Source organism: Aulostomus chinensis, chromosome 12 (genome assembly GCF_037954235.1).
Source record: "Aulostomus chinensis isolate RoL2024-O1b breed Wild chromosome 12, RoL_Achi_v1.0, whole genome shotgun sequence".
NCBI classification, from domain to species: domain Eukaryota; kingdom Metazoa; phylum Chordata; class Actinopteri; order Syngnathiformes; family Aulostomidae; genus Aulostomus; species Aulostomus chinensis.
In genome coordinates, this window is record NC_141331.1 from 20,044,694 (window position 1) to 20,068,486 (window position 23,793).

At 42.1% G+C, this 23,793-nt stretch overlaps 1 protein-coding gene across 2 annotated transcripts in view; it reads right to left on the reverse strand.

The window, feature by feature from the left end:
• Positions 1-1,844: 1,844 nt before the first annotated feature.
• The window catches only part of kalrna (kalirin RhoGEF kinase a), a 165,889-nt gene continuing 143,940 nt past the window's right edge, over positions 1,845-23,793 (reverse strand). For both annotated transcript variants that reach the window (XM_086220764.1, XM_086220763.1), the window contains 12 exons: positions 23,513-23,675; positions 18,838-18,900; positions 18,591-18,618; positions 12,516-12,678; positions 12,304-12,425; positions 12,022-12,153; positions 11,352-11,513; positions 10,743-10,821; positions 10,596-10,647; positions 10,199-10,347; positions 9,915-10,053; positions 1,845-8,520 (listed from right to left, as the gene is read on the reverse strand). In XM_086220764.1, coding sequence (XP_086076890.1) covers positions 7,963-8,520; positions 9,915-10,053; positions 10,199-10,347; positions 10,596-10,647; positions 10,743-10,821; positions 11,352-11,513; positions 12,022-12,153; positions 12,304-12,425; positions 12,516-12,678; positions 18,591-18,618; positions 18,838-18,900; positions 23,513-23,675 — 1,810 coding nt within the window. In that variant the 3' untranslated portion in view covers positions 1,845-7,962. The remainder of the gene's footprint in view (positions 8,521-9,914; positions 10,054-10,198; positions 10,348-10,595; positions 10,648-10,742; positions 10,822-11,351; positions 11,514-12,021; positions 12,154-12,303; positions 12,426-12,515; positions 12,679-18,590; positions 18,619-18,837; positions 18,901-23,512; positions 23,676-23,793) is intronic.

A 23,793-nucleotide genomic window follows, 5' to 3' on the forward strand; every position in this document is an offset into this window, starting at 1 on the left:
GCCTCCAGGACACTGTTGGCTTTCTCCAGCTCAGCCTTCAATTAAACCTACTTGGCCAGCCATTCAGCCACCAGGACATTGACCTTTGGCTTATCCTCCTTGGCCTGCCAGTCGTCCTCCAGGGTCTTTGCTGCCTTGTTCTTCTTGGCCTTTCCTTTGTCCTTCCTGGTCTGTGGCTTGGCCTCTGGAACTTTCACTTCTCTTAGCAGTGCAACATTAGAAACCTCAGCTCTACACTTTTTGTATTTGGCTCTAAGGATCTCTAAGTTGGGCTGCACGGTGGCGCAGTGGTCAGCACTGTGGCCTCACAACAAGAAGGTTCCGGGTTCGAGCCCCGGCTCGGGCATGGGATCTTTCTGTGTGGAGTTTGCATGTTCTCCCCATGTCTGCATGGGTTCTCTCCGGGTACTCGGCTTCTTCCCACCATCCAAAAACATGCAATTTGGGGACTAGGCTGATTGGATTCTCTAAATTCACCGTAGGTATGAATGTGAGTGTGAATGGCTGTTCGTCTCTCTATGTTGGACTGGCGATCTGTCCAGGGTGTACCCCGCCTCTCGCCCGGTGATGCTGGGATAGGCTCCAGCCCCCCCCCCCCCCCCGCGACCCTTAATGTGTAGGATAAGCGGAAGATGACGATGGATCTCTAGGTTCTCTTGCCTCTCCACTTGACTGGAGGAAAAGAGGGCCTGGAATGTAGTGCTGCAGAAGGAGAGGAGAGTCCTCAAGGTCATGCGTAGGGTCTGGAAGGCTGGGTGGGAGGCTGTGGAGTGTAAGACAGCGAGGATATTGGAGGCCCAGTGACAGGCAGAGGACAGGAAGAAGGATGAGCGAGAAAATGTCTTTTAACCCAAAAGGTTAGAAAGAAGGCAAACATCCTCAAGGCCATGTGGAAGGCCTAGGAGGCTGAGCAAAGCCAAGCAGAGAAGAATGTTTACAACACAATCACACTGGTGCCTCAGCCTTCTTCTTCTCTTCCTGCCTTTGGCTCCACAGTCTTCTGCTCAGCCTCTTTGACCTGCCACACAGCCTTGAGAGTTCTCCCTTCCTTGTGCACTGAAAATAAAATCTACACTGAAAAAGGGAACACTGGCATCGAAACATTTATATTTGGAAAACTGAAACTGAAAGAAATTCAATGAAAATTAAATACATATAAATTGTAGAATTGTAGAATATAGACAGACAACCATTCACACTCACAGCCACACCTACGGTCAATTTAGAGTATCAATCAGCCTCGTCCCCATTTGCATGTCTTTAAATGGTGGTAAGAAGCTGGAGTACCCGGAGAGAACCCACACAGGAACAGGGAGAACATGCAGACTCCACACAGAAAGACCCCATGCCCGAGCCAGAACTCGAACCTAGAACCTTCTTGCTGTGAGGCAACAGTGCTGACCACTGCACCACTGTGCAGCCCTAAATACAGTCATTATAAAATCAATCTTACAGTCTTACTGTGTTTAATTTTGTTGTTATGTGTTTTTCATTGTCAATGTTTGGCAAAAACTCTTCTGGAAATTAAACTAACATCAGAAACCACTTTTTTTTACTTAAATTATTTTAAAGTCTGCACCACATCCAGTTTATGATGCCTGGACAAACAGGAATGAACTTGGACTGGTTGATGTGGACAAACAACCATTAGGTGGTAATTCTAGAGTTAAATTGTCAGTGACGTAATGTTAAATGTTATCAGCAGAGAATAACAGCAATAAATACTACGCAAGCTGCAAGAAATCAAACAGTGATTTCACACAGGAAGTCAGAAAACAGAATAAATATAAACAAGCAGATTCTTTATTAGTAAAGAGTAACAAACCAGTAAGTTTCATGGGGTAAGGAGAGGCAGCCTGTACAGATGTGCTGCTTCTCACGGCAACACAAAACCAACAGCATGATGTGTCTCTATAGACGAAGCTCAGCAGGCTCATGGTGGGGAATCGGGATACAGCATTGGCAAGCATCTCAACAGTGTGAAGCCACCACAGAGCTACATGGGTCAGCAAGTCACGATGGATGCACTGAAGGATGAGAAGTTCAGAAGATCAAGTTTTCTGCTTGGTGGTTGTGTGTGGACTCAAATGTTAACAAGCATATGGTCTGGAGAGATGTAGCCAATAATCAGTGACAACCTACATCTGCATTTTGACATCAATATTTACAAAATAGGATGGACATGCTGTAAATGAGTAAATGACAGGGTTTTATGTCCAGCCTGACAACCGGTTCCTTTCTTTGGAGAACCACACACACCAGCTGACTGCTAGTTTGCTGAGCACAATGAATGAGAGTGGGTGTCTAAGTTAGCATATATTTTGAAGGAGGCTTTAAATACACTTTTCTCCAAAATGGCTTGCCTACGTCTATATAACAAGAAGCTGTGCGAGCAAGAGAGGGATATGCTAACCTGCCCATCATCTACCATTCATTGTGCTGAGCTAACTAGCAGCCTCTGTTCCCATGCACCTCAGAGGAGAAAAGACCATCTGCTCATCTGGCTCTAGGGATAACAGTAAGACAGTACGTCCTAAAATGCTTGCATGGTTCTTTCACATCTGGTGGAGGTTTATTCATCCATCTGAGTAAGAGAACTATTGGGCAACCCAAACATAGAGATATAGATATTTGAGATAGTCGTAACCAGGCGTAGAATAATGACAATGTGTGCCTTCTAGATACATCAGGCTCATAGGTCAATTTGACTGAAAAATTATCATGTGTTTAGTGTTTATGAGCCTCATGTATTCAATATTTGATGGATTAAATGAATCTCACTCCAGAGTATCTATTGTCGCTCTCAATGACACAAAGATAAGGCGATTTTTCCTTCACACATCATGAAGACCCTGAATGATAAACTTAAAAATTAGAAAGCAGAGCACATATCCAACTCTTACAGTAAAATGTAACAAAGGATCAGGCTCATAAAATGAGAAACACTACCCACACTCCAATGTGTATCATCATAAAAACCTTTTTCGAGAGCCAAAACTCAAGCCAGCCGACTAAAGTGATCAATAGAAAATAACTTCTTCAATTGTAAAACATCATGAAATGATCATTCATATGAATAAACTATGTGGTTACCAAGGAATTGTGAAATATTTGAAACAAATTTTAAAATCACAGCTCAATGTTATATATGTCAGATTTCACAGTTACATATTAATTTATTCTAGCAGTTTATCCTTCCAAAGGTTTTTTTTCCCCCTCCTTTAAACTTGATGTAGAAATGCGATGTCATGTAGAGAAAATTCATATTTCTATGTAATGAAGCTGAGCTTAAAAAATAATTCATAGTTTAATGACATAATTTGTACTGGTCATGAATTTTATACTTGTTGATTCAATATTGCCTGCTTTGGTAAATGTGAGAGTGAGATCCAGTATAACTTGATACTTATAAAATTATTATCTTTTCATGTGAATTTGCTTGTGATTCATTCATCGTTTAGATATATACATTTATCAACTACCAGCTAGTGTTACCTCTGTGTTTTTGTACCCTCCGGAGTTATGACTTTAAGGTGTGGTAGAGTGTGTGACTCCGTGTCCATCTTCTTTATGATATCTGGTGTCCATTTCATTTTGTTATAGGTGTTGTTGTACCGATAAGGCGATCTAACATTCTAAGAAAGTGTTCATTATTGTGTTGTGATTTAAATACGTGCAGCTGTAAATGATATTTTTAATGACTAAATAATCTGATCACATGAAGCAAAATCAGTGTGTTAGTATTGTGTCAGTAGATAGAAGTGCTGTTCGTAGTGCTTTGTCAGTTTATCAGTATGGTCTTCACATCATGATTGAGCACAAACAATCTCCAGTGCTGTTTGTCCATTTCAATAAAAACTACTCTCAGCACACATGATGGAGGGCTGTAGCAAGGGCCTGGAAGAACCTAATTGTGGGGGCAGATCCATTATACAAAGCAAAATATTGCTTTATTTACATGTACGATTTGGCTCAGGTCCCTTTGGGAGAGGTCTGAGCTCTCTAAGTGCTTTCGAATTGCATTTAAGACCTAGAAAGCATTCAGAGTGCACACATCACCCAAGGTGAACTTTTGGTCCCTTACACTTTTGTGATTAGACCCTAAAGATGCCAACACGGATGAGTGGACTCTTGTACCCTCATGCAGGTCACAGTGTGCTGGTATTCTTGGTGAGAGGGTGGAGAAATTTAGCAGACTAATGAATGCACTGTGGTGCATATATCACTTCCTGTTTTTCTCTAGGTGGCCCTAGGAAACACGTTTGTTCATCAATTGAAGACAATCGTGTGTCAGTTTGATGTAAATTAAATGTGTTATATCAGGTATACTTACTGTTACCACTTGGTGGTGCTATGACTAATCTGCCCCAAAATGAGTTCCACCTTGGCCGATTCTACACCACTCCACCAAGTTTGCATAGAATTGCAGAGAAAAATAAGACCTACTTACTGGTGTTAATTTCAGTCCTTCTTATGTTTCTTCTTAGCTGTTGTTGTTTTTTTGTTTTTTTCCTAAAACCTGATGTATGAGTTGTAATTTTCACCTAAAAACTTTGCTTTCTCATTGCCTGTCCGATATGTGACTTGACCACATATCTCTGTGGTTAGCAATAATCCAAAGTCCCTGATGAACAGTACTATAGCACTCAAAGGTACCTGAAGAGAGCAGTGCAGGAATGAGCCCTCAAACCCAGAAGTTAGCATTGTTAACTGTCTGGTTCCCTCTTCTCAGATTAGTGGGATGTTTAGAATGGGTTTTTGGTTAAATGCCCTGAAATAAGTTCTTTGATTCACAATGGCACAAGATATTTTAACAATTTGTTCTGTGAAATAAAATGTGTCAGTAAATACGACACTCGTGAATTTCAAATTGGGCCTGAAAAGTGGTGTTTGCTAAACAAGTGAGACGACAGAGGTTTTAAACCCAGAGAGGAAGTGTGAAGCTAGTTGAGGTGACACTGTAGACATCAATCAACCCCGAACAACATCAGTTTTGTACTTATAAAAACTAGGTTTACACTTCAAAAATCATAAAACTGTTCTGTTATGATTTTGATTGGTTTAGAAGAACTTTCTATGTTTACATAATTTTTTTTTTTTTTTGCAGTAATCCATAATCCAATCTAAAAATCTCTCTGGCTTTTGGTCAAGGGAACCAGCAACAAAACTTTTGGGTTTGCCTCCATCATCCTTGCGTCACTCTACAGGTTTTGCAGACCAGCTAATAGGAGCGTCGCCTTTACACAGCAGTGAGTTTACATTCGCCTTATCCAGCTACTTGAAAATAAATGCTAACCACTGTATCTTAACACTAAATGCTTATTGAACATTGCAAAATGGTCAGAGGGGAGAACAGTGAAAGGAAAAGCCTTTGGTGAAATTCGAGGACAGCACTTCTGACAGCAGTACACATTCTACAAGGAATTACATTCATGAGTAGACAGAAAACTGCCTGCCAGCCGCAACAATTGCTGAACCAACCCGGCAGCCTCAAACCAAAGTGACTCAAGCACTGTGGCTGCTTCCTCACCACAGTGGCTGGTAGACAAATACACTAACAAAATATTTCAGTGTGGAGAACATTTCCCACATGAACACCAGGTGTTTGTTCTAGAAACAGAAAGAACCTGATTTCTAAACCATCCCTGGTGAGTTTTTTTTTCTTTTACATGCAGGCTTTCCCTGATTCTACTTTTCTGTAAACTACCTATTTTTGAACATTTGTAAACATTTAGATGTATGTAAGTATTTTTTCCATCAGAAAGTGTTTCAGTCTCCATGGTGCCTTCTCTTTTCCCCTGCGTGAGGTCCAGTATTCCCCCTTTTTGTTCCAGAAGGTCATTAGCGACTCTCACCTCCCATGTAGCGATGCGTTCAGGTATAGCTTTCCATGTGTCTCCATGTAGATCATTCCAGAAACTCCTCATTGGCTTTGGTGAAAAGTTCTATTTTATGGCAACACCGTGCAGCTCAATCACACTCATCTTCACACAGCTCAGACTATCCTGGATGGTCCTGGCTGTAAACATCTCAGCCTCAAACAAATAAATATTTAATAAATAAAAGCATGGCAAGGCTCAGTGCTGTTGCAGTCAATGCGGCCCATCTTTCCTTCTTTAAAAACTGAGGCGCCATACGTGGATCTGTCATACTTCCTTATGCAAGCACAAAGGTCATGAGTCCATGAGTCCAATTTCAGCGCTCGTCACTGTACAAGAAACACTTTTTTTTCACGATGACAAACTAATAGCAGATGTTAATTTTGTATATATAAAAAAAGAGCTGGCACAAACATGCTTTTCTTTTCTTCATCGGAACATAAGCAGACCTTTATATTTTTGTTGTGAAGTGCTTGTCTTCATTAGCTCTTGACAGCCCTTTGTCACTGGAGTGACAGGCGGCCTAATGACACAAACACAACTCGATATAAGGCTGCAACCACATGAACCCATTTTCCTTTTAAAACGTTAAACTTTCGCCGTTTACACCTCACACCCTCAAAATATAGACATGAAAACGCTGCTTTCAGTTTGATAGCTCTATGATTGATTTGTGGTGGACAGGCAGCAACCCTGCCATCAGCATTGGTTATTGACCTTATTATGAATAAGATAATATTTCTATTGAGTTATGAAAGCTTCTATTCACTGGCCACGTCCAACTAATAAATGAGGACACTGACTGTGATAATGATAAACAATGCAACAGTTGTAATTATTAGGCTTTTGGCTAAAATCAAAGAGTTGTTTTTTGTTTGTTTTTTGGATTACTTAGCATATAGCTGGACAAAGAAGACATGGATTGTACTGGATGATACACTTGAGAGTTTGTAAGTGGATGTTTTTGAACGGTTTTGTTGCTGCCAGCCATCAGTTGCCTATAGCTTCAAGTTAAATATACCTGGCTGGTTCTTTCTGCATTCTGGAGTCATGAAGAAGCAATGCAGGAGGGGAAAAAATGTCTTCAGGAGTTCAACACATTTATTTGTGATTATTTTAAAGGAAAATCTTCTTCTTTGGGTGAAGTATCACTTAAGTGACTGCACGACATCCAAAACAAAACTTCTTTGTTTTTCTGGTTTTGGATCAGTGTTGTCTGTTGTTCTAATAAAGTTTATGGTACACTGAATTATGTTTATGTCAAATATACTGTTTGATATTTGGTAACATGCTGCTCGACTGCCAAAGCCCCTAAATGCAGATCGTAGTACCAGTGTCCTTGAGCAGCTTGTCCTCGGGTGAACCTGAAACAGCATCAGCAGATGCAGGAAAGAAGATAAAGATAAGCTCATCGCGATTAAGCTTCAGTCTGCAAGTGTGTTTCTTTGGGTTCTTGTAAAGGAAGCATAGAGGACTTGTTTCATATCCTGGTTGAAACTAAGAAAGAACAGATGAGGAGCAAGCATCTGGGTTCATGTTTGGTCTAGAGGTTTTAATGCCTTGATTCCATACGCTGATATTTGAGGCTGGTAATATACTCGTTGATGTGTTGGTGAAGGTGGTCCTTCTGTTTGTTTTCTGTCTGATATGTGGCTCAAGTATGCTGATAAAATGAGAACTTTTCATGGAGGTTGGATCGACAGTGGATGCTGCGCCAAAACTGAGCGAACAGGTTACAGGTGAGCTGACTAACAGGTTTTCGCTATGTCTGCCACCATTTCTGCTGTGTTCCCTGTTGGTATTCCACACCACACAACTAGGTGTAAAAATAAAAACAACTAATTAGCATCTCACCCCAGGCTAATCCAGGGGCATACTCTGTATAATATACCAAATTACAGATACCGGACTTCCACATGTGGAAAGAAGGTGTTCGAGAGGCTAAGTTTTCCTGACCACGACAAGCACCACATCCAGAATCCAGGCACTGAAACCTTTTTCACACGCACACCTGAATAAATACACAAGATAAATAAATGCTTAAAATATAATATTGTAAATTATATTGCGGGTGCTCCTGTCATCACAGTGAGTTGCCCATACTGTTGCTCAGCAGCCCTTTGATATTCGTGATGGGCCGGACATCATGCAGTTGTCTTCTTCGGTCAATAAATGTGGCCAATCTTGTTGTGTCCAGAGGGGTCTTGGAGTACTCCCCGCCATGCACACCCCCACGACCTACCCATGGGTGCTGCAGACAGGAAGTAGCGCTTGGCCTCTTCCTGGGATCCTGTTGGAGCACTGAAGTCACAAAATCCCTCGCCGCTTGGCTCACGTCCCGGAAGTAGTCATCAGGAAAGCAAAAATCCAAGCGGCAGATGTTCACACAGGTTTCCTCTGGTGACTCGTCAAGAAATGGTGACACGCCACTGAGCATGACATAAGCCAGCACGCCAACACTCCACACATCTGTTGCAATGGAGACTGGGGTGCCACAGATGAGCTCCGGGGCAGCAAACTCTGGGTTTCCAAGCAACAAGTGGACATAGCGGCGGTGTGTAGATAGCTGGACGGCATCCCCAAGGTCAATGAGCTTAATGCATGGGGTAGGAGATTGAAGGACGACCATGATGTTCTCAGGCTGAAGGAGAGAGAGGAAAATATCGACCAATACGTTTGGCAAAAAATGTTAGCAACAAATGAGCATTTTTACTAAGTATGTCTCCAAAATAGCAAAAGTAATCTGCATATACTGCAAAAGAAAAATTTCAACTGGAAAAATGCACGATTAAGAACAAAAATAAAATGTGCGGCATGAGTTGGGGCTGGGAGGAGGAAGACGGTGATAAATAAGACACACATGAGAATTGAAATGATCTTTGAGATTACATGTTTCATAATCTCACCTCATAATGCATTTTTAGTTGGCATCACCCGGACTGAGGACTCATCACTTTAAAAGCTCAACACTAATCAAGACCTTGTTGAGCTTCCTGTCTTTAAAGGAATTAAACGTCCCTCTATGTATGATATCACAGGCATCACTGGGGTTTCATGTCAGTGCAGATTTCAGATTAGCATTTAAATTTTGCTATCAAAACAAACAACGCCATCTTGTTTACTTTGCCTAGGCAACAGACATGTCCAGAATTCATCATTCAGAAATCAATAATAAGAATAATAAAATTATAACTAAACAGTCTGAGATGAAAATACTTTATAAAAATGCAAGTTCCAGAAAAATGAATCATTTATTATGACTGTTGATATTTGTTTTGAGACAAAATATCATAAGTTGATTCATGCAAAAAAAAAAAATTGTCAAAAAATGTCTTAGAAAAATTTTTCAAGAAGGTGACAATATGCAATCATCCATCTGACCAACTATTTCAACTTCAACATGATGTGCTCTACTAGTACTGAGCATAACTGTTTGTTATCCTGATATCGGTATTTTTTGATTAGTTGAAATGTGATGACATCAGTACTTTGTCATTTTTCCATGTTGCAATTGCAATGTTGCAATTTTATTATGTGATCGTTTGAAGAAACTGTGTGCACTAAAGCATGTTAATGCACCGCAGACACCATTTTCAGAGAAATCAAAAATCTGCCTGGATGGTTTCATGAAGGACAGTGGAGGGAGCGTGCAAGGAAGCATCTTTATGTCATCTAAATGCAATGGAGTGGGTCTCAACTGAGAGGAGAAAGGTTTCATTTCTTTTAAAGCTATGTAATAATTTTTGCCAGCTTGATGCGTCTGAACTTTTCTGCACACTTGGGATGACATTTTGGTAAAGTTACAATGTTGTAGCAAGCACAACTGATTTGTTATGATCTTCAGAATATTAAACTGCAGACAGTTGCTTTAGCACTACAGTCAGGACTTTGAGCCCACAATGAGCCTGACTTCTATGTTGTTTATTTACATGCATGGGAAAGTAGAGGGAGAGAAATGACACAAATGACTCGTGACTGCAGACTTGCTCCGACCCCGGAGCCCCGTTTTTTTAAAACACCGGCATCTGTTGTCACCTTTAGGTCCAGGTGTGCTACACGGCAGGTGTGAAGGTGCTGCAGGGCTTCTAAAGTTTCGCGAATGAAAAATGCCACTTTCTCTTCCATCAGCTCATCGTGGGCAACCAGATAGTCGAGTAGACGACCGTCCTCGAGCCTGACAAACACACACAAAGCACTTCATTATTGGTGTTGGAGTTTCTGCTCATCTACCATACTAGAAAAAGTGGAGGAAGCATTTGCTGGGATAGGCTTTGTATAATTGGCTATAGCTGGCTAGAAGTTACATCAAACCCACTTACAGCTCCAAGATCAGCATCAGAGACGTGGGAGATTCGTATGTGTCCAAGAGTACCACCAACTGGTGATTTTGTACATGCTGGAGGATGTCCGCCTCATGAGCCACCTGCTCCTTCTTCTGCATCTTCTTACTCACAAATTTTACAGCAACCTGAAAAGAGCAAAAAACTTGCCTTGACTAGACATGTGGTCATAAATGCATCACAATCTAAAAGACACCAAAGCTCAATGAAAATGAAATGCTAGAAAGAGAACATAAAAAAGTCAGAACTACTGGGGTTTGAATTAATTATAAAAAAAAATGAACAAATCTTCAATGTCACTGACAAGCAAATATGCCAACCCGAGCAGTGGAAAGATACAGTGAGATAAATGTTGATACAACAGATCATCTCCTACCTCTTTCTTTGTGGACTTGTTGAGACATTTTCTCACCACTGAGAACCGTCCCCTGGAACAAGACGAAAGCATACACGTTTGACACAACTATCCAAACCTGGTCTGAAAACCAAACTCAAACAATTTATCGTGGAAGTTGTGTTTTACCTTCCAATCTCAGCAATCTCAGAGAAGGTGGAGTCAAAGTTGTCTTTCCACTCGATTCCCATTCCATCATATCCAGAGTCTGGGAAAAAAGGAGTGGAAGAATGACTTATGAACTCTTTAGGCAGGGAATTTGCATGTATGTTAATTGCCTATTTAGATGATTGACACTGACATTTCAACACGAGTGTTGAGTATCACTGTGTTAAATAATGTCTGGTAAATTGATTCAAGGGGTCAGTTTTCAAATTTATGTCTTTCGGATGGAACATCTCATAGTTTCATGCTGAGTTGAATCCATTCAAAAAAAAATACAAGCAAGCTGTTCTATAATTATATTTTATTCTAGAGGGTAATCGCTGTTTGCGATAAACAAAATAGATACATCTTACAAATTGTAAAAAAAAAAAAAATCTAGAATAGTTTTAGTGATGAGATTAATATTCAACTTCTGTTGCTCAGAAAGAGGGGAAATTAAAAAGTCTCCCAAATTCCTTTAAGCTTTTCTTTTGCAAGTATTTTGTGTGTGTCTGTGAGTACGTGCGTCCATGTGTGTGCACGTGTATGTGTGTGCGTGTCTGTGTGTGTTTGTGTTTTTGTATGCAGACTTACTGCTGCTGGGCAGTGTAACCATATTGGAAGGCTCTGATGGTGGGCCGATCCCCCAGCGGTTGGAGGCTCGCACACGAAACTGATAATGACCCCCTGGGATCAGAGTGTCAATTTGAAGACACTCCTCCCTGCTGCTGGCCACTTGCTGCCATAGCAATGAGTCTAGTAGTGAGATATGGAGGAGGACAAAACAGAGAAAATTAAACATAAACATTAATAGCATCTGTTATTAACTAGTGCGGTGCTGAATACTTGAGGGGCCATGAGTGGGAGGACACTAAAAAACCTGCAAGACTACTCTCTGACTTCGATCTCAGAGCTCTCACTTTGATCTTTGGGGTTCAGACTTTGATCTCAGTCAATTTGCCTGTCATCTCAGTCAGTGCAGTGCCCACAATCTGTCTGTTATCCAGTCATCTTTGATGTCAGAATGTTTTGATCCCACAGTCAAAATCTTGTTGGTCACCTCAGCTGGTTGTCTAAATGACTCTGGCACATTGGACCACAGACTGACAAAATCTGAACTGAAATTCCTCAGTGCAACAGCGAGGCACACACCAAGTTTGACATCAATAAAATGAAAGATTGCTGAAATAAAGAAATCAAATGCAACATAAAAATAGATTTTTTTTGCATTTTTAGTAAAATAAATCAAACTGGTCCCACACACCTTCCTGTCTGTACTCTACAGTGTAGCTGCTGACAGCACTGTGGGCAGACGAGGCTGGCGGCGGCCAGTGGACCATCACTGCTGTGCTGCTGGCCTCCTGGGCCACTGGCCTCCCGGGGGCTGCTGGGATCCCTACAATAGGATTGTATGGCAAATCACTGAACGGTTGCTTGGTTTAGGAAGAAGTGTTACAGAAGGTTTGTCAACAAATTTAGTGGCATCTCACAATAACAATTGTGCTTCTTTTCTTCAAGTGAAATGCTCCCTCAATGTAGCCGTTACCTTGCACTTTGATGGAGGCAGAGGAGGAGGCAGAACCATGGTCGTTAACAGCCATACAGGTATAGATACCAGTATCCTGTGGCATCAGGTTACAAATTTTCAACAGGATGTCACCAGTATCTCTGGAGATGATGAGAAGGAAAAGGATGAAGGAAGGTAAAGGAGATCCAAAGAGAACAGAGAAGAGCGACCATAGCAGAAACCAGTGTTACCTGATGTCTATGGTAAAGCGGCTGTTGCTGGTCACTGGGTTCTGGTCGGGGCCTTTCAGCGTCACCAAGGGTTTGGGTCGCCCACAGACTTTACAACAGAGAACCACTGTCTCTCCGAATGCACATACCACATCTGACAGAGGGACCAGGAACTCTGGAGCCACTGAAAATGCATAACAAACTACTCAATCCTTACTGTAAGTGATAATGTGCTTGTTTTCGTTTCTGCTACAGAACAGTCCAGTTTTACCAAAGGGATATTTTTATGTTTTATGACGAACTAATCAAGAGAATGTTTTTTTGACTTCACAGCCAGTTTGGAGGAGTTGTGTTCCAGTATTAAACTTAAAAGAGAGCAATTGTAATAATTTTTTTGGCTTTCGTAATTGATTTTGGACTCCAACAGAGCAGCGAGACACCAATGATTGCAGAGATAGCTGCTCAGCACCCCTCCTTATTTTTCTGGTGAAGGAGAACATTACTTATAATCCCTGTTGTCAGACTGATGACACAAAATAAACACAGCTAGGAAACTGATAAAATGTCACTCACAGCTTGGGCTTCTGATTCTTCAACACATACAAGTAATGAAGGAACAGTGCTTTCCTGTAGCTTCAGGCTAACTAATCCAGCTTCATAGGGTATGAAAACAGTCCGGTATGAAAGTGCCATGAAAAAACATGTATGTGGGAAATTTTCTTTCGCTGGCCTGAAAAAAGTACCTCTATCCACTTTTTACTGGTACTTAAGAAAGCTAACAATGTTAAATTTTCTTCAAATCCAAAAATCCAAAAGAACCTTTTCTGGGAGCCATTGTACGGTGTGAAATGTGAGGTGAGCAGATCACAACACTTCCAAAGATGAGCATGGGGAAGGGGGCAGGTGTAGGGCTGTGTGCTGCAGGGATCATGCCCAAATAGAGATGTAGCTAATCAAATTTACCCTCCAAGCTTACTAGCCCCCTTATTCTCGGTAGTGTGCTTTTATTCCACTGCAAAAATGCACATTCCTTTAACTGGTGGTGTGGGGACACTCATGTGGTGGTCAAGTCCTCCATTATATTTAACTGCTGTTGCAGCTGATGTCCATGGTTTAAATGGAAACACATACAGCTGAGTATGCTAACGTGGCATCATGACAAAGCACCAGAAATATTATCATGGCGGCAACAAACATCCATGGTGGGCCGCTCTCCTCAGCTTTTAATCTTTGACTTCTTTAGAGCTGATTCTGTAATTGGAATTGTAGTCCATCTTATTAATTAGCTAATTAGAACTACTCTGAAGATGCCGGCAAGAGCTCTGTACACATACCCAGAAAACTGGCGGGCCATCATTGCTCAAAACAGTGGCACTCTGATCAAAGTGGCCAGCAACCCTCCAGATTTCAATTTAAGGCAGATGAATCTTCTGGCTTCCTCTGCAACGTCCCTCTGGCTAAGATGCCTGCCTACCACGGAGATGATGGGTTCTTTCTGTTCAAAAGTAATGCCATTGCTGACTACTGTAGCAAAGATGCCCTGCTTGGTACATCGTGCAAGTATGTAGCACAGGTAAGCACACTGAGCCAAAGTCAGAGAAGGAAGGGAAAGAAGAAAACAAGCCATTGGAAGAAACTACTGTATCAAGATCTAGAAGCCAGATCCAGTCTTCAGAAATTCTGGCAATTTTATAGAAAAAAATTATTGACAGGAGTGGGCGTGCCCTATCTCCCAAGATTCACCTCATTCAAGCAAACGCATGGACAGAAGGTTTGAAATGTGTTAACATTGTATGTGAATTACATGCTGAAACGTATCAAAAGTTAGCGCCACCATCATAATTATGACGCAAGTTAATTTCATTTTTAATTTATTTTTTGTAAATATGTACTTAAAATTATTCTCCTCTGTTCTCTTCATGTCATCTTATATCCATGTGGTTACGCTCCTTGTTGTATTTTAAGGTTTTTATCCAATCAGAATTCAGCTAGCTTGTGTTGCCAGGCTGTATGAAATCTGTCCGAGGCCCTCAGAATCCACAGTGCAGACGTCTGTGCACTAAGTGAGTGGTTACATACTGTTAGTTGCAATAGCCAGTTAGATCACGAGTTGGTTACAGTTAAGCCAGCTAGAAGGCCTCACTTTCATCAAGACGGACCATTCAAGAGAAGTTCGATCTTGTGAGAAGAGGACGACGACCCCCAAGGCTAGCTAACCTGTTCCAGGCAAGGAAAGGCTTTGACCGCCACTTTCAGTCTAGCAACTATGAGCAGTGCCCCTGGCTCACAGCATCTGAGCGACGCTGCAAATTGTTCTGCCAGGATTGCCTTTTGTTTCCCACCGATCAATCTGGTATTTGGAGCTACACTGGATTTGCGAACTCAGATTGTTTTACCAAGGCAGCAACAAGGCACCAAAATGCGCTGGACACTTGCAAGCTACAGTGCTTTTAAAAACTTTTGGGGACACCTGAGTGGATCTTCAGCTCAACGAACAGGTGCGCAGGGAAAGAGTGAGGTGCAGTTTAGTGTACCATATTGTTTGAGCTTGTCTATTTTTGGTGGACTTATTAATACTTTGTGAACAAATATTTTTAAATTGCCTTTTATTTTTAAGTTTTGACAGTGATACACTGGTAAGTTTTCATTGCTGACGCGGGTTTATTGCTTTTTAAATATTCCAGAAAATCGCCGTTGTACATGATTAAGGTGATCCAACGTCCAGTAGTGCTTCAGTGTGCTTCTGTATATGATTTCTTGAGCCATGGCACAATAAATAAATGATGGTGTTATGAAGGGTATTTATAGGACATTACTGAAGGCCTAGGTATGAAATGCACAGCCCGCCACTGATACACACACACACACACACACACACACACACACACACACACACACACACACACACACACACACACACACATACATATATATATACAGTATGTCCTGTATATTGTATCTGTGCACATGCAATAGCAATCAGTGCATCATCTAATGTTGCTGTAAAGGACTTTGTGTGATAAAGGAATTCATCAGACACAAGAATGTAATGTTGGGCACTGCCAGTAAAACTGAATTAGAACATACAGATGTGACCTTCACGTCGTCTAAACACAGTTACACATCCAGACAATGCTGGCGCTGAGTGTCAGCTTTACTATCAGTAAGTGTCCTAACAACAAATTCACAATTAAAGCTGCAAGCAGCGTTGTTAGGGCCTAAGCCCCCGCGCGTCGTTGACACCGGCCTGAATCCAACAGTGTCTTGGTCAAATCCCTGGGCCTTGTAGTTTAGGAGATAGAAGCCTGAGTCTGATCAGAGAGTGATAGCAGAGCTGAGAGCTGGCCCTTTAAGAACCCCTCCCCCACTGCTCTGTCTTTGATCTGTGCTAGAGTGGAGAGCAGAGGAGGATCAACAGAATTGTAGTGTGGAAAGGCTGAATAAGTCGGCATACGTTGGTCAAGAGTGACACATAATACCATGTTTTTGTAGGGATTTTTGTCAGGAATGCAGTGGTGTGTTTTTTAAAGCTGTGGGATGTATGGTGTAGACGTGAGAAGCGTTTGACAGTATGTCCTCCCATTGTAAGTGTGAAACGTGTCTCCCCCACTTTGAGGGATTATAAAATCCAAACCGAGCGATTCATATAAAAACCTTTAAAGATTTTTGAAGAGCAGAGTTGTGTGATTAATGTGTGTAAGTTTGGAAGCGATAGCATTAATGCCCTAGGAGGAGATAGATTTTGTTGGGGGAGTAAAAAAAGTCCTGATTTTGAGAGTTTTGTCCAAATTGTGGACATTCTGTTGTAGATAGGTGAGGGGTCAGAGTGTATGAATTGTTTGTCTTGATGAGACGAGTCCAACGGTGTTGGTCCCATGTTTGTGGGACATTCGTGGGAGGAGTTATAGCGCTCCAAATTATCGTAAAATTATTTTTTCAGTTGTGTGGCTCCCTAGGTGGCGCTAAAGACTTTTTTGTTATGTTTTGTTGTTTTTTTTGTGAGATTAGTGAATGTTTAGCCAGACTGGACAATTGTGCCGAATTTCAGCGAATTTCATGCATGTTCAGGGGGTGAAATTAGATTATGCGCGTTATGCTAGTAATGCGCATATTGCGCGCACTCATTGACAGCAAGAACAGTCTAGTACCAGGTTTTGAATGGGTGTGTATGTGAAAACCGGCTCAAGGCCGTCTGGCCCAGTTGCTGAAGTACCTTCAGGCTCAGGCCCTAATTATGAAAGAATTATGGAAGGCACCACAGGTTCACTCCCAGACCCAGGTCATGGCCCTGAGGTCAGACCAGCTTTTGACCATACAGATGAATTATGAGGATGAGGCACAAGAAAGTTCAAACAGAGGATACCAGATGAAATTCAGATAAGTTATGAAGTCACATTGTCTTTTTTTTTTGCACAAAACATAATTGCAAAACTTGCTAATTCAGACGATTTTCCAATATAAAGAAATGTTCTAGTTCAGTTCATATTTGGTGGTGTTTATTCTTCAAAAAGACATTTTCACTGTGCTGACATAAAAAAGAGTTTCCTGTCGACCCTCCACAAATGCAAACACAGGAACACACCTGGCAGGTGGTAAAACAGCAGTCTAACAGCGCCATAAATTATCTCACCCTAACACCAACAACAAAACATTATAATAACCTGCTCTCTAAGGGAAGCACTTCTTCCCATCAAATCGACGCACATTAAGAACAGCTGAACGCAGCACAGTAATCTGCATCATTACCAATTCACTGCTCTTCCTGGTGGATAGAAATGGCACTGCAACTGAGGTTACACAAACGGCTTGTAGGGGGGTTATAAGTTTGCCCCGCATTAACTCCGTCCTTGTGGGGCATCTCATTACAGACACACACCAGCTACAATCAAGACACAATCCCAGCACAGACTGGCCAAGGTGTCGTCAGGATTTTCCTGGACATTTCTTGTGGCTATATCTGTTCGGGTGTCCAGCACATTTGAAAAATATCTGGTAACATACAGTGTGCAAAGCCAGCTGAAACAGCCTGGTGGGTTTGCTTCCAAATGCATGTACCTCATTGTGTGACGCTTTGACATTTGTTGACACGAGCATCTGACATTGTATCGATGTTTACAGGTTGAAAAAAGACTAAAGGGTCGAAAATAAGAAAGGAAATAAAACAAAACAAAAAACAAAAAAACCCTGAAAAAAAACTGGCACTTCTTCAACCACAAGATGACAGTGCCTGCAGCTAATCAAACTTGAAGCACTTTGTTGTACTTTGTTGTAAATCGCTTTGGACAAAAGCATCTGCCAAATGAAACTGTAGAAAAGCCAAAGGAAAAAAAAAGCGTAACAGCTCCCCTTTCAACAAGAGGATACTCTGAGAGTACATCTATGAAAAAGAAATCTGGCACAATCCAGGTGGTTGAAAACATGGGACCTCAGATAACCTCAATGTAAAACAGATGGTACTTAAACAGATCAATCCCAGGATTAAATGGGCTTCATCAGGGGCCGAATATGATAAGGCCGCTTTTATGATTGCAGTTATGAGGTTGGAAAAAAAATCAGCCGTAAACATGAAAATGTTAAATGTCATTGAAATGAATTTCTACATTTATTATTTAAACATGAAGCTGAGAATGAACCTGCTGCAGAGATGATTCTGCATTTCTTGGGTCAGATTAGTTGACTTAAGCTGGTGGGCACTATATCATTGTATTGCCCAACCCTTTTCGAAATTTACAGTAAAGGGAGAGGAATGCAAATTTTGACAAAGAATTTCATTGGACACAAAGTCAACAGTATTCTTGAATTGTTCTCCAGGAAATGGCAGCTTAGTGTTAGTAAGGAAGTCCACAAAACAACCAGTTAGGCCACACACGGAGCCCAGGAGCGCCCATCGCAGGAGGAAAATACTGAATATGTTGTGACCATGAGATATACATTGTTCTTATTCTTGATTTATTTGTAGCCACAAGATGTACCCTGCTCTTAGTTTGATAACATTTTTGATTGTGATGTAACTTATTCTCTTTCTTTGATAAATAAAATCAGTTACCAAATCGTGGTAACACATTACATCTCATAGCCCCATTAGGAGTCTCTTACCTTCTTGGATGAAGTTTGGGTTGAGAAGCTGGAAAACAGATCGTCACAGGTTAATTTTAAGTAAGGTCAGAACAGAATGCGAAGAGGAAGGAAACAGTTTTGTGTTTATTTCATATACATTCTTTTCTTCATATAGGTTTTCTCTGCCTTTATTATTGAAACTCCAAGTGTTATACATCACCACCACTAAATCATAAGGTTTTCTTTGGAATCCCAAACATGCATGTATGTGTCGGTGCTTTTGTACCTCCATGCCCGTCTTTGGGTCAAGATCATCATCACAGTCGGACTCATCTGAGGTGTGAACCTCCTGATGAAGAATGGAGGAATTCAAACAATGGATAGGTAAATGAATGGTGGAAAGGAGGAGGAAAATGAGGTAAGAGAACGCAGATAAAATTATGTGGATGAGGATATGAAGAGGAATGTGATGAGGGGAAGAGAAAAGAAGGAGGAATACAAGCAAGAGGAGGAAAGAGGGATGAGGTGGTTATTAGAAATTAACCTCTAGCTTTCATTTATTGTCAAACAGCAAATACACTTGTCTGTTTGATACAGACTAGCTAGCTAGTGCAGCTAGTACCTACCTCCGAGAAGCCTTGGTTTGGGTTTTTATATCCATATCAGAAAAGAAGCTTAAATCTGGTATATACACACATATCTGTTCCTCAAGTGGTTTATTTCTCATTATGAAGCTGCAAACCGTCATGTGAACTCATGACGCTGCTGGAGCCTATCCCAGCAGCCTTTGGGCAAGAGGCGGGGTTCACACTAGACGGGTCACCAGTACGTCGCAGGGCCAACACATATAGATGTACAACTTGTGTTGTACGTCGCTTTGGAGAAAAGCGTCTGCTAAATGAAATTATAGAATTGTAGAATTGTAGAATATAGACAGACAACCATTCACACTCACAGCCACACCTACGGTCAATTTAGAGTATCAATCAGCCTCGTCCCCTCTTGATGTCTTTGGACTGTGGGAGGAAGCTGGAGTACCAGAGAGAACCCACACAGGAACAGGGAGAACATGCAGACTCCACACAGAAAGATCCCGTGCTGGAGCCGGGGCTCAAACCCGCAACCTTCTTGCTGTGAGGTGACACTCATACATGTTGATTTAAAAAGATTTTGTTTTTCAGTTAGCTGGAGGCAGCTGCTTGTTCACCTTATTGCTCCCAACTGACAAGGAGGCAGCTAGTTGTGGTCCAGGCTTTTGAAAGGGTTTTGCCAGACCCCCACTTCACAGTAGCCATTTCCGCATCGTCATATAAATATATAAAGAACAAAGGTGTAACTGAGAAGATTAAGGTTGAATTCAGCCAAACCAAGTCAGCCAAGTGAAAAAGTATGTATGAAAACTCTGGTGGCCAAAGTCAGCCATTAAGCCTACTAATGTGTGGGGCCCTAACTCTATGGATGTAGCAACATTCTAAGCAAAAATCCCTCAAATGTTATTATCAAAAACACTGACGATTTCTGTCAGACAATAAATAATAGACCAGTGATTCCCCACCTGTGATGCTCCCTAGTGGGCCGCGAAGGTGATTTTTGTGGGGGGTGGAATTATAATTATGTAAAAATAAAAATATACAATCTCAATCCCACCAACACATATTCTGTGGAGGAAACCAAGCTGGGTATCTCAAGGCTCTGGATGTTGTAGGGTCGTCTTGGTTGACACGTCTCTGCAATATTGCATGGATATTGGGGGCGGTGCCTTTGGAGTGGCAGACCAGGGTGGTGGTCCCTATCTTTAAGATAGAGAGTGTGTTCCATGTGGGGGATCACACTACTCAGCCTCCCTGGAAAGGCCTACACCAGGGTACTGGAGAGGAGGGTCAGGTCGATAGTTGAACCTCAGATTGAGGAGGAGCAATGTGGTGTTCATCCTGGGGGTGGAACCATGGATCATCTCTTTACCCTTGCAAGGGTGCTGGAAGGGTCATGGGAGTTTGCCCAACCGGTCCGCATGTGTGTTGTGGATTTGGAGAAGGCTTACAACTATGTTCCTAGGAGCACCCTGTGGGGGGGTACTCCGGGAATATGGGGTGGATGGCCCCTCACAAAGGGCTGTTCAGTCTTTCTACCAGGGTGAGAGTCTGGTTCACATTGTGAGCAGTAAATCGGAATTATTCCCAGTGTGGGTTGGACTCTGCCGGTTCTGTTCATAACTTTTATGGACAGAATATCTAGGTGCGGGCAGGTGGTGGAGGGTGTCGAGTTTGGTGGCGAGAGGATGTCGTCTCTGCTTTTTGTAGACAATGTGGTCCTCTTAGCTCCATCAAACCACGACCTCCAGCTCTTACTGGGACAGTTCGCAGCCAAATATGAAGCAACTGGGATGAGAATCAGTACCTTCAAGTCTTAGGCCATGGTCCTGAGCTGGAAAAGGATGGCCTGCACACTCCAGGTCGGGGGGGAGGGCCTGCATCAGTTGGAGGAGTTCAAGTTTCTCGGGATCTTGTTCACGAGTGAGAGTAGGATGGAGCAGGAGATTGACAGGCGGATGGGGCAGTGTCCGCAGTGATGCGGGCGTTAAACCAGTCTGCTGTGGTAAAGAGGGAGCTGCGCCAAAAGGCAAAGCTATTTACAGGTCAATCTATGTTCCAACCCTCACCTATGGTCATGAACTCTGGGTAATGACCGTAAGAACAAGATCGTGAACACAAGCGGCCGAAACAAGTTTCCTCTGCAGCTGCAGGGTGGCTGGGCTCTCCCTTAGAGACAGGGTGGGAAGCTCTGTCATTCAGGAGGGACTCAGAGTAGAGCCACTGCTCCTCCATATCGAGAAAAGTCAGTTGAGGTTGTTCGGGCATCTGGTGAGGATGCCCTCCTGGACACCTCCCTCGGGAGGTTTTCCGGGCATGTCTCAGGGCCGACCCAGGACACGCTGCAGGGATTACATCTCTTAGCTGGCCTGGGTATGCCTCGGGATCACCCCAGAGGAGCTGGTAGAAGTGGCTGGGGAGAGGGCGGTCTGGGTTTCCTTGCTGGCTGCTGCCCCTGCGACCTGGACCCGGATAAACGGAGGTCAACGAAACAAAATGATGTTTTAAATGCTAAGATTCAGTTACGTTTAAAAGGATATTGAATTGTTTAAATACTATTTTCATTATTTTGTTTTGTTTTTCCTTCAAGTATTACAAGTGACGAGCAAATGAGGTAGGCTATTTTGCTGTTATTGGCAGGACCACTTTGCAGCGGGAACGCAAAACACTTGACTTGTTTTATATTTGATGCTGAATAGCTAGCTAGCAACAGGGAGAATTAAAAGGAAAGCGAGACAAGACACAAATGGTAAATCGGGAGCAATCGGAGGTGGGACGCAAAAAATTTTGAAACTTAAAGGTGGGCCCTGAGTTGGAAAAGGTTGGGAACCACTGTGATGGCCAATCAGTAAAATCATACAGTCTAATAACTTTAGAGGGATTGATCACCACCACTTATCTGTTAAGGGTTGCAAGGGAGCTGGAGCCTCTCCCAGCTGACTTCCGGTTAGATGCACCTTGGACAGATCGCCAGTCCGTCGCAGGGACAACACACAGTATAGATAAACAACCATTCACACTCACAACCACACCTATGGTCAATTTAGAGTTGCCAAGTAACCTAACTGGCATATTTTTGGACTATGGGAGGAAGCCGGAGTGCCCAGAGAGAACCCACGCAGGTACAGGGGCTTGAACCTGGTAGCTTCTTGCTGTGAGGTGATAGTGCTAACCATTGCACCACTGCACCACCCAAAGAATTCTTTTTACAGATTAAAATAAATTGTATTCTTTAAAATAACATCAGTGCACAATTAAAAAACTTCTCCAGGTATTTAATAATTGAAAATTATTCCTAGCGTCTTTTTGTTCCTTTTTGGGTAACATACTAATCAATACGCTGGCTGATATTTTGGTCAAAATGATATATTGGTTGGACTCTAGATTAAACCCCTCTAAATCTGTCTGACACTATTTTTCAGTTTATGCAGGTACCTTTGACCTGGAACTGATCTCTGACTGTAACAGAATCTTTTGTTAGGGGCTCAAACAGATGCTCACAAAACAAACTTGTGCTTTTTTCATTGTTAGTCCACGACAAAAAACAAAACAAAAAAACAGTTAAAAGTGTTCTATAATGTAACAAAACTTAAACCAGCCAGTCACGACAAATCTACCTCTATCCATGCATGATGACAGAAAAAATCAAACAAGACAAAACACAAATCAAAGTTTATTTGTCCAAGTAGTGCATTTAGGGCTGGGGGTGTCAAAAGGAACAGTGAAAATATTTCAACATCTCAGTGGTTCTCAACCATCAATAATCTGTATTGTTTTTGTCGTCATATTTAATTTCTCTCTTATTGGGACCGTTTAACCTTTACCTTTGCCCAACATGAGACCTAATAGACCCTTTTCACAGCAGCCAATAGAGATGTCAGGGCAGGTGGAACGGCTGCGACACTAAACTGGACAGGACCATAATCAGCTTTATCAGTTACACCTGCATGCTATAACATGTCAGAATGGCTGCCATGAAAAGGGTCTGTTGAAACCTTACTCATCAGGCCTGGTCACACCACCGTGAATGACAGCAACATAAAGCAGTATATCTGATATTCTGGAAATCATTCACAGTGAATGCAACATTTGTGCAGAATGTTTATGTAGCCTTCTGGAATGATGTTATAATTTGTGCTGTTGACAAATTAGCTTAGCACGTCATGGTGTCTAGCTCACATATCTTAGTACACTATTGAAAATGATTTAAATTCTTGCCTGATGATGAGAACCACTGCTTGAGACACAAACTACAGTGAGTATTTGGTGGGTATGCACACACACATGCGCATACACACGAGTTAAGGGGAGGCAGGTGAGAGGTTTGTGCACACACATCACTAGCATGTGCTGCCAGCCTGCTTTACTCACTTTGCCCTTTGCCCCAGTGACCGGGGATGTGAGTGGGGCAGGGGGTGTGGTTTCTTTTGTCTTACGGAGGAGGCCATTCTCCTGACCTCTGACCCCCACCACGGAAACCTCCTTGGCTTCAGCGCGCTTCCTGGCACGCAGTGTGTTCCACGACAGAGACTTCCTGTACGGTACAGGAACAAAAAACATCAACTAAGCAATGAGAGAGATGTTCAGATGTGTCCAGCTTGTTCTGGCTGCAGAGGCAACATTTCTAGCTGGCTGTCATCATTTCAAACTTA